The sequence below is a fragment of the Lactuca virosa genome, chromosome 3, assembly GCF_052849685.1.
Source record: "Lactuca virosa cultivar CGN04683 chromosome 3, Lactuca_virosa_CGN04683_v6, whole genome shotgun sequence".
Lineage (NCBI taxonomy): Eukaryota > Viridiplantae > Streptophyta > Magnoliopsida > Asterales > Asteraceae > Lactuca > Lactuca virosa.
In genome coordinates this window covers 10,904,147-10,922,732 of record NC_136428.1, presented here as the reverse complement: position 1 = coordinate 10,922,732, position 18,586 = coordinate 10,904,147, and the positions used below count along the sequence as shown (strand labels likewise).

At 39.3% G+C, this 18,586-nt stretch overlaps 1 protein-coding gene across 1 annotated transcript; it reads left to right on the top strand.

Moving 5' to 3' along the window:
* Positions 1 to 14,755: 14,755 nt before the first annotated feature.
* Positions 14,756 to 15,145, top strand: LOC145163300 (uncharacterized). The gene has a single exon (XM_079082136.1). The coding sequence runs from the start codon at positions 14,756 to 14,758 to the stop codon at positions 15,143 to 15,145; it is 390 nt and encodes a 129-aa protein (XP_078938262.1).
* Positions 15,146 to 18,586: the final 3,441 nt, after the last annotated feature.

Below are 18,586 nucleotides of genomic sequence, written 5' to 3'. Positions count from 1 at the left end.
ATATGCATGTAGATAAAAACTGTAGCTACGAAGAACTCTACCATCTTGAACTCACTTCCAAACACCTAAAGGAAGATACTTGAGTCAATACCCGATCAGAGGTCATAGTCACTTGCAACAGTGACCACCTCACATGAAATGACGAGTAGGGTTTCACATAAAATGACGATTAGGATTAGTGTTCCACACTTAACCCCTTAAGGACTTAATCCATTAAGTCCAATATTGCATTCAGTTAATTGTAGAGAATTATTAAGTATTGTTTTAAGTTTAATTAATAGTTTTAATGTGGGTCCCGACAAAACTCCGAAAACTAGGGTTTTCTTGACATTAGGGTTTTCTAAACCCTAATTAGGGGTTTCAACCCCAAACTCATGCCACTCAGACTAAGGTTTGATGTTTGGATAATTAAATATTTAATAAATCGGGCACCACCCACTGCCACCTCGGGCAATGGTGGTCGGCGGCGGTCCGCAGCGGCAGCCACCTGTGGCGGCGGTTCGAATGTAAATTCAACAACCAAGCACACATAACATCTTCTACATACATACACACAATAAAACATGCACATTCACACAATATTACACACATCCACCTCATGTAACACCGTAAATTTTCAAACAAAATTTTCATTTTAAAATCACACAATTCTCATAACACATATCACAAAAATCCCATTTATTTAATTTACAAAACGCTACTCCATAATTGTTTGATTAATAATCCAGGATCCTCAAAACATAACTCTTTCTCTGGTGTGTACAATCAAGCCGACGCCTTCCTGCAATCCTGAGAAGAACCTGAAACACATATCACATAACATGGTAAGCACGAAGCTTAGTGAGTTCCCCAAAATACCACACATATCTCATTAGCCTCTCATGGCTATACTCAGATAAGACCCTCCAGTCAATGTGTCTCAGTGGGACCCTCCGGTCCTAACTCTGTAAGCTCAGAATAATACACAACATAAATCACAAAGACATAATGCAGGATATCACAATACTCAATATAAACACATAAGACCCTTTAGTCACACAAAGGTTACCACTCTAGGTAAAGTATAGTGAGAAGACTCACCTCATATGAATCGGATAACCTCGAACTCGAATCAGCGATCTAGCCTCCACCTAACACATAGGATAATTATCCCTAATTAATAACGACTCTCAAGAACCTAGACTAACCCTTCTACGAAATCAAAGAAGGGTAAAAGACCATTTTACCCCTCATTGGCCTTAAGAGTCCACAAATTGACCAAACCCTAAAAGTCAACCAAAAGTCAACAGCAGAGCGTACGCTACGTGTACCAGCTCTCTATGATGGGCGTACTCTGCTTCCATGCAGGCATCAGGGATGCTCGACCCCTACGAGGCGCGTATTGGGATTACGCTCAGCATACGTCCCAGTTTCACTCTTTCTACTCATTTGGACTTAATCAGTTAAGACATTGGCTCATACAATAGATCTGGACTCCCTAATAGCTCTTACTCCATAAAGTCAGTGGCTTTAAGCCTTTGCATGGCTGATAAGGTCACAAACACACAAAACTCTCACTCTCTTATCTCAAAATGCTCATATCTCATGCATGACTTGATTCGAACGTCCAAGTCTTGATTTTTATGACACTACACCACTAAATACACTCAAAGGGGTTGATCATAGTCTCTGGAGCTCAAATATCTCATAAAGTCTCCAACTTTTGGGACAAAACCCTATAATACTCTACTATGATGCACAAATCAAAAGAGTGAGAAAGCCTGGAGCTTTATACCTTTAGATGAAGCTCCCAACTCAGATATGCTCAGATCCAAGGCCTGGACTCTCACTCCTTCTTCTCCAAAGCTCCTTCTTCACTCTAAGAACACACAAAATCACTTAAAGGCTCTCAAATGGACACAATTAAGCTCAAGAACAAGGATTAGGGTTTTAGAGGGTTGATTGTCTGATGATGGTGGCCAGGAATGAGGCCATCTTGTTCTTTATATAGGGACACCTCCTCATTTAGGGTTTTCACTCTGTGCCTAGTACGTCCAGCGTACCCTATGGTACGCCCAGCGTACTAGGTGGCTCCGCTTAAAAGTCACGCACATGAGTACGCTAAGCGTACACACACGTACGCCCAGCGTACTCAGCTGCTACCTTTCTCAAATAAGCGACTTATCCTACCAAATTTTCAAACTTCCATAGTTTCCTCGATATAAATATGTTTCAAATGAACCTCATATCCATGGAAAGGTGACGAGAAGCCCTTCGCTTCTAGCAACTCGTTGCAGCCCCGAGGCTTCCTCATGCCCGGGTGGCAGCCCACGAACCCTAATCACGGACGATCTGAACCAGGATGTTACAATTCTCCCCCACTTGAATTAGATTTCGCCATCAAAATCGCTCCTTATCAACATATAGATCGAACCCAATAACCCGAGAAGAACCACCGAAAGGATCTCATATCATACAACAGTCTCTTCCAAAGACACCTGAACCCAACAGGAACTCCCGACCCCGAAGAATGACAAACCCTTCTGCCGCTGCGGTACTCGATCTGTCTCTCCAGAACTTGAAAACTCTAGTCGTTTTGACAAAAATGTTCCAGTGGCCACATTCATGCCACGTCGTGGCGTATCTTTTGTGACACTTCTCTTTCACGATGTTACTTGATCTGTCATTAAAATAAAAGGCAATCTACTTTCCTCCACGTCTCAGTTATACTCTACCATGTTGCGGCATTTCAAAATACATTATTGTCACTATTCATTTCACGTCACTCAAATTACCATTATGAGGCCATGTCGTGGTCTCATGTATGCCACGTTGTGGTTTTGGCAAAAATGTGCTTTCTATACACTTAATCATTAAACTATTATCTCTTGTATTTTGCATTATAATACTCATTTTAATCAAAGAAAACACATAATACTCTTACTAAGATCATATTTATATAATACAAAACAATTTATAAAATGGTTATTACATAATAAATTTTAACTGAGTCGGATTTCGAGGAAGAAATCAAGTTTAAGTGGGGGAGAATTGCAACATCCAGTTTCAGAATATTTCTAATTTTGGGATAGTTGGTCATAATTTGATCGAATAAAGGTCTTGGGCTTTAAGGGAACAAAGTTTATACCATATTAGATGATGATAATGTTAAGTGATTTAAGCACTTAAATTAGGCTTTGGATCCAAAAGAGATTATAGGAAAAGTGATATTTCAAACTTCTTGCATGAATTAATGAATTTAGTTTGGTATGTTTTAAGTCAAAATTAATTAGATAGAATTGTGGTTCTTGTTAGTACATTCACGTGCATATAAAGATCACCGATAACGGAGTTGAAACGAAGAAGTATGATTGTTTGAAGTTGAAATGAATATTGGGAAAAACGCGTCACCACGGCGTAGTGAGGAGTTCACCATGGCATGGTGAGTTGTGCAACCTAAGCCCATTAAATTAGGGTTGGTTCGTATTTAAAGGCTTCAACCCATGTCTTAGGGCATTTTGCAACCTCCATTTCATCAAAACCCCCTTTTTTTAGCAAACCCTAGCCTCCCTTCATAGATTAAGCTCATCCTCTCTCTTATCATCTATATTCTTGAGTTTTTATAGCTTTTACGTGTTGTGTTCTTTAAAGACTTGGTTTTGAAGCTTTTCAACGAAGATATTAACCATCATCTACCTTTTGGACACTTGTGAGTTGTAAAGGTCCTTGATTTATTATGTGTCGTCATTAAAATCTATGAGTATTTGGTGTTTTGGTCTATTTTAATGAGATTTGGTCCCTTTGTGACTTGTTCCATGAAGTTTGAAGAACTCCATGAGCTTTGGTTCATGTTTAAAGTTCAGATCTAGTGATTTAGTGGAGTAAAGAGTGTATGTAAGAACTCTCTTTACTCCATGCATGAAGAAAGTGGGTTTTTGGACATTTCTTAACTTAGGGTTTTAGATCTTGGTAGTTTGTGAAATTATTATGGATAAAGTTTCCAACTTTATTCATCTTAACATCATGTTGATTTAGATCTAAAAGTTGGAGACTTGGAATGGATTAAGTTGAGGAAGATGCATTCTTGGACTCTTTGAGATTTAAAGTTTAGATCTTGGTTGTTTGGACCATCCTAATGGAGAAACTTCAAAACTTTATCCATTATAAAGCTATTAAGTACCAGATCTGAAACATTTGAAGCTTGGACTTAGTGGTTAAGAGCTTAATGGAATAAGTTGTTGGGGACATTCACCACGACGCGGTAAACTGCAAGTCCCACGTCTTTTTTCTCACCTTGTTGTCATGTCGTGGTCGTAGTGTTGGTCACGACGCGGTGGGTCAACCGTGGAATTTGACCTTTGACCGCTGACTTTTTGACCAATTTGACTTTTGGTTAAACTTTGGTAGAATCGATTACTTGAATAAGGAATGGTTTTGCTTTGGCATTAGGTAGCTCGGGTTAGCTATTTTGTTACTCAAGTAGCTGTTGACCTTCTGTTGAGTAGTTCGGGTGAGTCTTATCATTATACTGTGTAGAATGGTAGATTGTCTTTGTGACTCTTGCATATATGTTGGGCGAGGCCCGTTATACATGTTGGGCGGGGCCCCTTATGTATGTTGGGCAGTACTCGTTATGTATGTTGGGCGGGGCCCGTTATGCAAGTTGGGCGGGGTCCGTTATGTATGTTGGGCGGGACCCGTATTGGTATGTGGTATCTTGGGGAACTCACTAAGATTCATGCTGACGATTTTAAGTTTAAATATTACATGTGTTTTATCAAAATATGAAAGAGCACAACGTGATTGCACCGCATTCACTGGAGTTTACGCACTATCATTTTATGATTCTCTGATGTCTTGTTTTGAAAACTACATGTGAAACTATGATGATCTTTTTATGAAATGGCTTTTGGTTGGTTTGATTTATAAAAAAAATAAAAAGTTAACGCTATATTTTGGGGACGTTATAATATATATATATATATATATATATATATATATATATATTGAGAGAGAGAGAGAGAGAACTAGGTTCAAGTATTCTAACTAATTGTTGTGCGGATATTGTATGCTATGATAATTACTAAGAGAATAAGTTGTTTAGCAATGCGAATACGTTCAACCTTACAAAAAGATCGTCATTTTCATGCATTCTCGCCAATTATTATTTATTTTTGTTCTCACACATCGTTTTTCACTTATTTTCATTCTGACAAAATACGACCCAATAAACATTCTGACAGAAATGAAAATAATAATAATAAGTGTATAATAACCTTATAGACGATTTAATTAGTGAGAATGTGTGTTAATAACAATATTTATGTAAGATTGAACGTATATATATTATCAAACAACATATTTTCTTTATCATTCTCATAGCATACGATATCCGTACAATAATTAGTTAGAATAGAATAACGTAAGCCTATATATATATATTATTTTGCAAAAAAAGTTTGCGAGTAGAATTCACTATTCATTTTTCTTTCTAAAATTTTAGAGCACATTCATGCTTAACTATGATAATAGTACAAGTTGTAAAAAAGGTTTTATTTTAAATATAGAGATTTTGTCTTTGATTATGGCAGAACTTTATATTTCTATTTTTTTCCTAAGTAATTTTCATATAATAGTTTGAACAACTTATAATTTTAAGTTAAATGATTGGTGTTTTATAAGTTATGATTTGGGTTCCTTATTATATCTTAAAATCACGTTTTTGGTCTCGTATATAGTTTTTTATAGTATTTTTCTATTAATTTTCTTAATATACACTTTCAAGTCTTATTTTTATCCACCTCCCCATACATACTATTTTTGTCGAAACATTAGTTTGATACTTTTGTGGTCCACTTGATATGATATACTCATCGTTATGACATCTGTGGACCGTTGTCATTTGTAAATTACAATCTATATACGAATTGCAAATGAGTTACACCGCACATTAAAGTTACATTTTCATCCCTTACATAATATCTTTTTATAGTTTTCATTTTTCATTAATTTCCTTAAGATATATACTTCAAACTTTATTTTCGCCCGCCTCATCTATACATAATTGTTTGGATCGGAATTTTATTGATACTTTTGCGATCCAATTTATATGGTCTAATAGTCTTCGTACTATATGTGGATTAATGACATTTTTAACATACACGCACATATATATATATATATATATATATATATATATATATATATATATATATATATATATATATATATATATATATATATATATATATATATCTGTGTGTGTGTGTGTGTGTGTTACGAAATCAGATGATACTTGTCAAGATTCAGAACAAATCTGATGTCACTTGCTAAGTTCTGATGACCCTTTTCAGTAAATAATACGGATAACAAGCAAAATTAAAAGCACATAAAGGCACAATATTTACGTGGTTCGGTCAAGGTGACCTACGTCCACGAGCAGGAGAGGCATATTCTTTATTTCAGAGCTATCAAATAGAGGTTACAAGTACAATTCACCAGAGATTCGTCCTACTCACTAAGGATACAAGATACAAGACACAAAATGACTTAGCAACCGTCCCAATTTATACTTGAGGGATCAAACCTAAAACCCTAATGAGCCAAGCTCATTGGTCCATAGGCCCATGAATGGTGTCAATCAATCACAATTCGCCATGCAACATCTTCTGGAATATTTTTCCATATCATACAATACATGTGTATCAGCAACGCACATGATGGACCACCTTGAACCATAGTAGAGCACCATGATGCAAAGGTGGCGCATCATGAACACTAATGGCCTAACATCCATCTTGGTGACACAACGTTGCATATTTCTTAAGCATGATCATCTTCTAGGCATACATAGATCAACATTGCACAACAGAGGAATCGATATGGCACATCATGTACCAAGATGGTCCATGATGGCGCAACATCTCCTCCATGGCGCAACATCTTCTCAAGATGGCGCAACATCCTTCTTGGCTCAACATCTCCTTGGCTCAACATTGCCTTGGCTCAACATCTCCTTGGCTCAATATTTCCTTGGTTCAACATTTTCTTGTCTCAACATGTTGGACCATTTTCCTCCATGTTGCATGTTGCTCCAAGTTGTTCCAAGTGCTCTAAATTGCTCAAGTCAAATTTTACAATATATATATATATATATATATATATATATATATATATATATATATATATATATATATATAGTGAAGGAGTTACCTACGTATCAAAGTTGTGTTTTGGTCCCTCGCACACTTTTTTATAGTTTTTTTTTGAATCGGCAAATAATATATTAAAATTATCCCCCCACTCATCTAGCAAGGTGTTTTAATTATTTGCAAACAAATTTTTCTGTGGTAATGTACAACATGACTTAAATACTAATGAATTAAATACTAGTTATTAATTTTAAATATTTAAGGTTAAATATGTAGGCTTAGGTTATTCTATTCAAAGTAATTATTGTGTTATTGTATGCATAAATGTGGGCCAATCAAATTTACTTATTTTAAGAAAGTGATTAATATATATTATTAAATTAAATATAATTCAAAAATATCATCTTAATTAATTACAAGGGTAATTTAGTCAATTAATATAGATTTAATAAAGGAAACTTGCATTTTTTAAGGGATCATAGATTCTATTAATTTTAAAAATCCGATTTTACGAATTATAATTCTTTAAATTCGGAAATTCTGACAGAATATGTTTATGAGTATATTCAAAAATAAAAATATTCTTGAACCATAAATATTAAAAATATTCTTGAACCTATTTCTTGATCATGAATTTAAAAACTTCTTGTAGAATAACAAATTCTTGAACAATCAATTGAAGAATAAAAATAAAAAATACATTATTTCTTATAGAATACGGGTAACAATTGTTAACAATTACATTTATTGTTAAAGAATAAAACTAAAAACCAATCAAAACGGGAAAGAAAACATCAAAATCTAACAACGACTAATACATTCTAAAAGAATAATGTGGTCCGTTCTTCAAGCATCAACTTCTATGATTCCAACAGAATTGGAATTCGTCACTCCATTCCAACCGAATTGGAATTCTTGATTCCATTCCAATAGAATTGGAATCTCACCAATATCTGTTAGGTGCATTTTGTGCACCTTTTTGCACACCTTTTAGTCCCATTTCATGCATCTATTTAGCATAATTGTCTTCCTTTTTCTTGCTTTTCATCATATTCATGTTAGTCTCCAGAACAACCTTATTTGCACACTTTCATGTCTTTTTCAGGTAAACCGGAGCTTGGAATGCGCTTTGGGAGGTGCCGGGAAGCATTGGTAAAGATTTCGGGATGATCGGGCGAAGAACGAAAAAGTTGAAAAAAATCAAGTTGGGAGTCGGAGTCAGAAGGGTACACGGGCCGTATTGGATTTACACTGCAAAATCAACACGGGTCGTGTTGACCAAAAGGAAAGCTGTTGACCAAGCTGAACACGGGCCGTGTCCTTTTTGGCCTATGCTGAACACGGGCCGTGTTCGACCCAAGAAAACTAACTTTTGGCAGTTTTTCTATTTTTCATATTACGGGAAATTGGGTCATTTGGGGACACACACAACATATCAGAGCATATTTTGAGAAGGGAATTCGAAGGTTATTGCAAGGGATTGATCAATAATTATTTGGAAACATTATTTCTAGCATTTTGTAAGTTGTAATCACACATTATTTCCATCTTTTGTTCTTGTGATTTGTTCTTAGTCATGTGTGGCTAAGAAACCCTAGTTTCTAGTTCTTGTTCAAAACATGTTGATTGGTTGACTTGAAGCATATGATTTGATGTTTGATTTGTGATTCTATTCTAGTGATTATGTTCTTTTTTAAACTAGAATCCTTAAATTTGATTTGTGTTTGATTGGCCACTTTCATGAATTAAATTTTTGTGTAGTTAATTAACTTTTAGGGCACCTAATCGTTCTATAAAGTTAATGGTTGGTAACAAACAATAGGTTTTCTTATTGTAGAACATTTATCACATGTTTTCACACTTCCGAGCGTATGAGAAGAAATGAACATTGTTGGGAAGCTTTTACAAAACTTAATGCAGTTTTTCAATACAATCTAAGAGCGTGTTTAGGTTGAATTAGTAAAGCTAGGTCTAGTCAAAGAGAGTGTTTTGATTAGATAATTTGGCAAGCGAGAGGTATTAGAGCGCGTTAATATCTTTCAGTACCAACTTAGAATAGTAATCACAAATTACATCAAGTCATAATCAGGTTAAATGACAACATTGAGAACAAGAACTCGAAGCACTTTTACAACTTGTTTACAAATCTATTTCATTTTCTGCATGTTTCAAAGTTGATTGTTATTTTCATTATTTGACTTTTGCAAACAAATCCCCCTTTGTAACCAAAGTACCTTGCGCAAAGAGGTATAGACTTTTATCCTGTGTCTCTGTGGTTCGACCCTGCTTGCCTTGTACTACCTTTTTAGTGCATTAAAGCAGTGTATTTGGAGTCTGTTGTACCCTTATTATTTGTTGGGTTTGACACGCCCAACAAATTGGCGCCGTTGTAGGGGACACGGTGTTACTAATCGTTTATGCCTAGATCTTTCCGTACAGGTACACCATTGCCAATTGACTCGAAGATAGAGAAGACTGCAAAGAAGCTACGGAAGCAAGCAAAGCTTCGTAAGAGAGAACTGGTTTCCGGAACTTCTTCATCATCTACCCCTCCGGTCATCAACATTTGGGAGGATATTCCCCTCTCAAGTGTGTCCGCATCCGAAACTGAAAACCCCTCATCATCATCTCAACCATCCTCACCCATAAATACCACCCCACTCTCTTCACCTACTCATAACATCCCAAACACTACACCCACAAAAACCTCAATTCCTACTCATACCATGGGAGATAACCATGGAGGGAATCCACCTCCAAACCCACCACCCGAGCAAACTCTCTATCAATGGTCGAGGCAACAGGTTACTCAACAACCTCTTTGCATCACATATCCAGCAACCACAAATCTTGAACTTAAATCCGGACTCATCCACCTACTCCCTACCTTTAGAGGTTTGGAAAATGAAGATCCTCACAAGTTCCCCACTGAGTTCCATGTTGTATGTATGGGCATGAAACCACACAATGTCACGGAGGATCAAATCAAGCTTAGGGCATTCACCTTCACAGTGCAAGATGCAGCCAAAGACTGGCTTTATGACCTCCCACCGGGGACGGTAACTACTTGGGTAGATCTTGCAAGGTTGTTTTTGGATAAGTACTTTCCCGAGATGAAAGCTTCAGCCCTACGGAGGGAAATCATTGGAATCAAGCAACACAAGAGAGAAGCTTTTCACACATATTGGGAAAGGTTCAAGAAACTTTGTGCCCGATGCCCAAAGCATGGAATCACCGAATACCAGCTCCTCCAGTATTTCATTGAAGGCATGACTCCAATGGAAAGAAGGATTCTTAATGCCTCCAGTGGCGGATCTTTACCCGACAAGACTCCAACCGAAATCCGCAACTTAATCAAGAACATGGCTGAAGATTCTAAGCATTCAAGTCATGATGAAGAATGGTACACGGATGCACCCCGAGGTGTAAAGGAAGTCCAAACTCCTCAAATTGAAGCTCAATTGTCCGAGCTTACAAAAGTGATCATGATGCTAGCCAAAGACAAAGGTGTGCAGCCCACACCCCGCCCGTGCGGTATTTGCACTCAAGTGGGGCACCCAACCGATATGTGCCCACAACTTCAAGACGAGGATTATGCGGAAGCAAATGCGTTAGGAGGATATTCCGGGTCAAACCAAAGAGGATTTGAGCACTCACGAAATGACCAAAGATGGAACAACAATCAAGCTTGGGGAGGAAATCAACAGGGAAATTATCAACCAAATCAACCACATCAATACCAACAAAGACCACCATTTCCTCAAAATCAACAAAGACCACCTTTTCAACCTCAAAATTTCCAGCCAAGGCATCTACCACAACCACCTCCACAAGCGGGTTCATCAAGCATGTCACTAGAAGATATTGTCAAGAGCCTTGCCACTAGCACTCAAAGCTTCCAACAAGAAACGAAAGCAAGCATAAAAAGCTTGGAGCAACAAGTTTTACAACTTGCTCAATCCGTGAGTAAGATGGAATCACAAGGCAAGCTACCATCTCAAACCGAGAAGAACCCGAAACACAACGCATGTGCCATTACCTTAAGAGGTGGGAAAAGCTATGAAGGTCCAAAGATGTCGGATGAAGAAGAGGAAGAGAAAGAGATTGAGGTGGAAGAAGCTGTCAAAGAAGAGGAAAGGAAAAATACTTCCGAGTCAAAGAAACCAAGAGATACCGAAGTGAAAGTCACACCAGCTCCATTTCCTTCAAGGCTAACAAGTACAAAGAGAGAACAGGAAGATGACGAAATCATGGCAATGTTCCGAAAGGTTGAAATCAATATCCCCCTTTTAGATGCTATTACACAGATTCCTAGATATGCTAAGTTTCTTAAGGAACTTTGCACATCTAAGAAAAAGCTTAAAGGAAATCAAACTGTAAAAGTAGGGGACAACGTTTCAGCCGTGTTACAAAAACGGCTACCAAAAAAATGCAAGGACCCGGGTGTTTTCATGGTTCCTTGTAAAATGGGTAACCTTTTTGTACCACGCGCCATGCTAGACCTTGGAGCATCAATTAATGTCTTACCCTATTCAAGCTATAAGACAATGGGAATTTGACCTTTATAAAAAACCGGAGTTATTATTCAACTTGCCGACCGGTCTTTGGTACACCCAAAAGGTGTATTGGAGGACGTGTTAGTGCAAGTCAATGAACTTGTATTTCCTGCTGACTTTTATGTTTTGGATATGGGTGATGACAACACCCCATAATCGAGCTCCATCCTTTTGGGGAGACCCTTCATGAGTACCGCAAAAACAAAAATAGACGTAGCAAATGGTACTTTGTCTATGGAGTTCGATGGTGAGGTGATCAACTTTAATATCTTTGAAGCTATGCGTTATCCTAGTGATATTCATTCTTTAAACTTCATAGATGTTATTGATTCATGTACTAATGATTGTTTTGAGTTGTCAAGCCAAGATGTGCTAACCACCATCTTGAGCAAGCATTTTGATGAAGCAGGGATCAAGAATCTGACTGATAAGTATATGTTGGAGGATGAGTTGATTGAAGCAATCAACTCCTTGGAAAAATCACAACCTTTGAGAGTTGAACCACCCCGCATGAAGCTCAAAAATCCCGATCCGAAACTCCTTCCATCCATAGTACACCCACCGACTCTTGATTTGAAGACTCTTCCGGACCATCTCAAGTATGTCTATCTTGGAGAGGAAGAGACATTACCGGTGATAATTTCAACCAAGCTAGCAAAGGAAGAAGAAAAAGAGTTGGTTGGAATTTTGAAAAAGTACAAGGAGGCTATTGGTTGGACCATCTCAGACATAAAGGGGTTGAGTCCATCATTATGCATGCATAAAATATTGATGGAAGAAGACTTTAAGCTAACCCGTGAAGCCCAAAGGAGATTGAATCCACCTATGATGGAGGTGGTTAAAAAAGAGATCGTGAAGCTTTTGGATGCAGGTGTAATCTACCCTATTTTTGATAGTAAGTGGGTAAGTCCCGTGCAAGTTGTCCCGAAAAAAGCCGGAGTCACTGTTGTCAAAAACTCCGAGGGGGAATTGGCACCCACCAATGTGCAAAACGGGTGGAGAGTTTGTATCGATTATAGGAAGTTGAATGCTTCCACCCGCAAAGACCACTTCCCTTTGCCATTCATCGATCAGATGTTAGAACGATTGGCCGGTAAATCCCACTATTGCTGCCTTGATGGTTTTTCTGGTTTTCACCAAATTTCGGTTTGCCCCGGAAGACCAAGAGAAACCACATTCACATGTCCCTTCGGCACCTTTACGTATAGACGCATGCCCTTCGGCTTATGCAATGCACCCGCGACCTTCCAAAGATGTATGGTGAGCATATTTTCAGAATATGTCGAAAATATCATAGAGGTTTTCATGGACGATTTTACTGTTTATGGAAATTCTTTTAATGAATGTTTGCAAAATCTCACCAAAATCTTACAAAGGTGCATTGACACGAACTTAGTCCTTAATTATGAAAAATGTCATGTTATGGTTGACAAGGGCTTGATACTTGGACATGTGGTGTCACAAAAAGGTTTAGAAGTTGACAAGGCCAAAATAGATGTTATTAAGAGCTTACCATACCCGACAAATGTTCGAGAAGTGCGTACTTTTCTTGGCCATGCAGGTTTCTATCGGCAGTTTATAAAGGATTTTTCCAAGATCACGGTGCCGATGTGTCAACTTCTACAAAAGGAGGCCGATTTTGAGTTTGGTGATGCATGTAAAAGTGCATTTGATCGCTTGAAGGATTTGTTGAATCCGCCCCCATCATCCAACCGCCAAATTGGGATCTTCCATTCGAGATCATGTACGATGCTAGCAACACCGCGGTTGGGGCAGTTTTGGGACAAAAGGTGGACCGAGCCCACCATGTCATCTACTATGCATCCAATACTTTGGATAGTGCACAAAGCAACTACACCACAACAGAAAAAGTGTTGCTTGCTATTGTGTTTGCACTAGAGAAATTACGGCAATACCTCCTTGGAACTAAAGTGATCATATATTCGGACCATGCAGCCATAAATACTTACAAAGAAATATTCGAAGCCGAGGTTAATACGGTGGATGCTGCTTTTGCAAGAGCTCGATATTGAGATCAAAGATAAAAGCAGGAAAGAGAACCTAGTCGCCGATCATTTGAGCCGAATAGTCCAACCCAAAGATGCGACTCCCATTCATGACGCATTCCTAGACGAGTACTTGTTTGCTATACAAACACCACCTTGGTATGCGGATATATGCAACTTCATGGTCACGGGAAAATTCCCACCCGATCTCACGAGGTCACAGAGAGATAAGATCAAGAAAGATGCAAGAAGGTACATTTGGGATGAGTCGTACCTTTGGAAACATTGTGCAGATCAGGTAATAAGAAGATGTGTTGAAGAACATGAGGTACAATCTATCTTCAACTTTTGTCATAGTTGTGCTTGCGGAGGGCATTTTGGTCCTCAAAGAACTGCCCGAAAAATTTTAGACTGTGGATTTTATTGGCCCCGACTCTTTCATCACTCTTACACTTTCTGTAAAAGTTGTGAGAGATGTCAAATGACAGGTTCTTTGAGTTCTCGAAACCAAATGCCCTTGACCCCTATCTTGGTTTGTGAAATATTTGATATATGGGGTATTGATTTTATGGGCCCTTTTCCTTCATCCTTTGGGAATTTATACATCCTTTTGGCTGTTGACTATGTTTCCAAATGGGTAGAGGCAAAGGCAACAAGAACCGATGATGCTAAAGTTGTTGTAGATTTTGTCAAGGCTAACATTTTATGTAGGTTTGGAACTCCAAAAGCTTTGATCAGTGATAGAGGCACACACTTCTGCAACAAAACTCTTGGATCGGTTCTCAAGAAGTATGGAGTCCAACATCGGGTGTCCACGGCTTATCTCCCGCAAACAAATGGACAAGCTGAAGTGTCAAACAGAGAAATCAAGTCCATACTTGAGAAAACAGTGATCACAAACCGCAAAGATTGGAGTTTGAGATTAGATGATGCTCTTTGGGCATATCGCACTGCATATAAAACGCCAATTGGGATGTCACCTTACAGACTCGTGTTTGACAAAGCTTGTCACCTCCCTGTTGAACTGGAACACAAAGCTTTCTGAGCTATCAAAAAGCTAAACATGAAGATTGATGAAGCGGGTGTTCACCGAAAGCTAGAGATTCAAGAGTTGGAGGAAATAAGAAATGAAGCATTCGAGAGTTCACGCATCTACAAAGATAAGACCAAAGCATTCCATGATAAGTACCTCTCCCGTAAGACCTTTGAGATTGGTCAAAAGGTATTACTCTATGACTCTCGACTTAAATGGTTTTCCGGTAAGTTACGGTCCCCGTGGGTGGGTCCGTTCATTGTTACTAATGTATTTGATCATGGTGCAATTGAGATTAAGAGTAACAAAACTGGAAAAGTGTTCAAAGTTAATGGTCACAGGTTAAAGGTTTTCTATGAAAGTTTCCAAGAGAAAGACATGGAGGTTGATAGCTTGGAACGCCCGGACTACATTGAGTGAATCTAAAGGGCAAAGTCGAGCCAACGACTTAAAACAAGGGCAGCTTACCGGGAGGCAACCCGGGGGTATTTCTGTCTTTTCTTTAAAAACAATTTCCATTTCTTTGGGTTTTTGGTTTTCAATGTTCCAAATGCATTTAAACCTGATTTAGAATCACCAAACGGACCTTGGGATGCAAAAACATTTCATTTGAATGAGAGGGAAAATTTTTGGATCAAAAAGTGGAAGTGACAATCAGAAGGGTACATGGCCCGTGTTCCTTTTGCCTTATAATGAACACGGGTCGTGTTCATCAAAGAGCAAACAATTCTGGAGTCAGAGGAGTACACGACCCGTGTTCCTCTTGGCTTATAATGAGCACGGGTCGTGTTCATGCATATCTCAGGCATCCTGACCCCAACACGGGCCGTGTTAATTTGGCCTGTGGGAACACTGGTCGTGTTCGCGCAGCAGAGCCTGTGGGTTTTAATGCTAAAAATCGGGATTTTTTCCTCATTCTTCAACACATTCATTCCAAAACAGCCTCTCTCTCCCAAGAAAACCCCAAGGTCCGATTTTCATCAAAAATCCCTTGATTCTTCACGATTTTGGCTTAAATCTTCAAAGAGGTTTGATTTTCATCTTCCCCACTCCATCTCCTACATCTAATACACCATCTTCTTACACTTTCATGGTGGATTTGGGGGTTTTTGACAAACCCTAGGTCCGAAATTTTCTAAGAATTTTGGTGTTTTTGTGCTTAAATCTTCATGTAGGCAAGCTTGGGGAGGTTGAAGAAGGTCTTTCTCATCAACAACAACGCATTTCCACTAACGATTCGGTAAAATCTTTCCAACTCTTCACTTGTGGATTTTATGTTTGTAAGGTCAAATTGCATTCATTTTGGTCGTATTGGACTTGACTATCACTTAGAAATCACCAAGAACCGAATTTCCCGCGAAATTTTGGTGGTCAAATTCGTGTTGACTGGACCCGTCAACAGTTGACTTTTTGACCCGTTGACCAGTTGACTTTTTGACTTTACCCTAAATTTTGCTTATGGAAGGTGAAAGTTCTAAACGACCTCGGCACACCAAATCATCAGCCCGCCGTCGTAGGTCCCCATCACCGCCGCCCAGGTCCCCGTCACCCCCACCTTCATCTCCACCTAATCCGGCACATTGTGGTGTGGTTTGTCGTGGCCCAATTCAAGCCGCCAAACTTGAGGCCTTTCTCCAACGCGCGCACACTACCCAACAATTCGTGCATGTGACATCTCTACGTGAGTTGCACATCTACAACCAAGTCCACACACTGTTCCAGAACTTTGGATGGCAGGGGTTGTTAAAGGTCCACGAACTCAGCTACAAAGTTCCAACTGCCGAGTTCTTATCTTCATTTGATTTGGACCACGGTGTCCTAAGCTTCCGGCTTATGAACCAATATCATGTCTTGTCCCTAGAACAAATCAATGCCATCGTTGGGGCCCCCACAGAACACACCTTTGGCCCCAATGACCAAATCCTATGATACAATGATCTTACGTGGTGGACCGACCTTACGCGTCAGCTTCCCTATGTCTCAAGTTTTGCTAAGGCCTCATCTCTCATCCACCCTGTGATGAAAGTGGCCCACAGGATCGTTGCTTCACTTGTCGTCCCTAGAGAAGAAAGAAGCACCATTAGCGCCCTTGAGCTCAAAATACTCTATGCGATGGCCCACCCGGACGATAATCTCATTCCTCACTATGACTCATTCCTTTGTAACAAACTCACCCGCCTCAGCACATCACGGTCCGACAAAATATCTTGTGGTGGAATTGTCAGTTTATTGGCCAGGCCTCATACCCCGGAACTCACCAACCCCTGCCCGGTGAGACCTACCTGACCACGGGAGTTCTTGAGTCTATGAGAATGTTTCGGGCGGAGGATGGGAACCATAATTGGACAGTGGGTCAAAACCACGATCCAAGGCTCCTCATCACCCCGGAGAACAAGGACATCCTTGCCCTCAGGCGTCCTAACAATTTCACCGACTGGCAAATCAAGCCATATCTCTTCCCCAAAACCTTCTCCGAAGAGGAAGAGGAGGAAGGTGAGGAGAGTGACGGGGCGGCACCACAAAACTCCCCTCCCATGGGTGGTGCTAGCTCATCTCATCATGCTGGACACCCATCATATCACCAGCAATATTTGGATCAATTCCAATCGATCCATACCCGCCTCGACACTTACCATCAAGATGTCACGAACCTAACCCAAAGTTTTTCCGCCTTCACCACTCAATACGCTCGAGATCAAGAGCGTCAGCACAAACATGAGGATGACTTTTGGCCTTGGACCCGAAATCCCAGCTACTATCCTCCTCCTCCTCCGCAATAGGTTGTTCCGCCCTCTCCAAGCATCGGGGACGATGCTTATATTTAAGCTTGGGGAGGGGTAGAGTTGTACATTAGGTGCATTTTCATGTTGCATTTTCATGTTCACATCCATATTCATGCATGCATTGTTTTTTTAAAAAAAATAAAATAAAATAAAATTTACCTTTCTTATTTTCATTTTCCTTGCATTCTGCATTTATAAAACCCAAAAATATTTTTCTTTTCTTTTCTCAAGTTTTTGCATTCCATCATTTTCATGCACCATCAAAAAAAAAACTTTATACGAGATGATGACACTCTTTACATACGATAGCTCCATGAAGTGGGAAAACGAGAAATCAAATGAAAAAAGTTCCGAGGCGACCGGATAGTTGTCGGAAGTGTAGAATCAGCTATCATAACTAGGGGACCCAAACACCGTAATTCGAGACCCCAGCCTTAGATAATAAAAAAAAATGGAATACTGAAACGTTTTTGTGGGCGGTAATAACAGCTTTAGGATGATTTGCTTCTGAATGTTTAAAAAGAATCTTTATCGGCAACTCTGGACCCTCAGAACACGGACCTATTTGTTGACACGCGTTACCCTCGCGGTGACAGAGAGCTTAAGTATCAGATCCACACAGTCAAGAAAGAAGAAAGGGTACAACTGTCACATCCAGTACCCCAATCAGAATTTCAAGTGCCAAAACGAAGAAACTTTCAGAAAGTCAAAAGTTGATTGAAGAATTCAAAGCTCAAAATGAAGATACAAATCCAAGTTCAATCAAAATCAAAAGTCGCCTCAAAGTCAAATCTGGCTAATGAAGAACTGTGTGATATGATACTTGTGGCTCTCGAAAAAGTGAAAGCATAGGAGCTGGGCCCCTTCGGGTGGGCTCACTGTTTCAACGAAAGCTGATTCGCCATGACGGGTTCTTAAGGATGCGTCGATTCTGATTCTTGGCCATCTAGTCTTAAAGACATGAGATCCGGACTGTGCTATTTTTGCCCAAAAAGCTAATTAAGGTATGAAGTTTAAATAAAACTATGGTTGGATTATTGGGTTACACCGTTTAGGGTCCTCCTCACTTTGGGAGTCT

Coding starts and splice junctions, on each gene's coding strand:
- LOC145163300 (XM_079082136.1), top strand. CDS start 14,756: ATGAAGATTGATGAAGCGGGTGTTCACCGAAAGCTAGAGATTCAAGAG.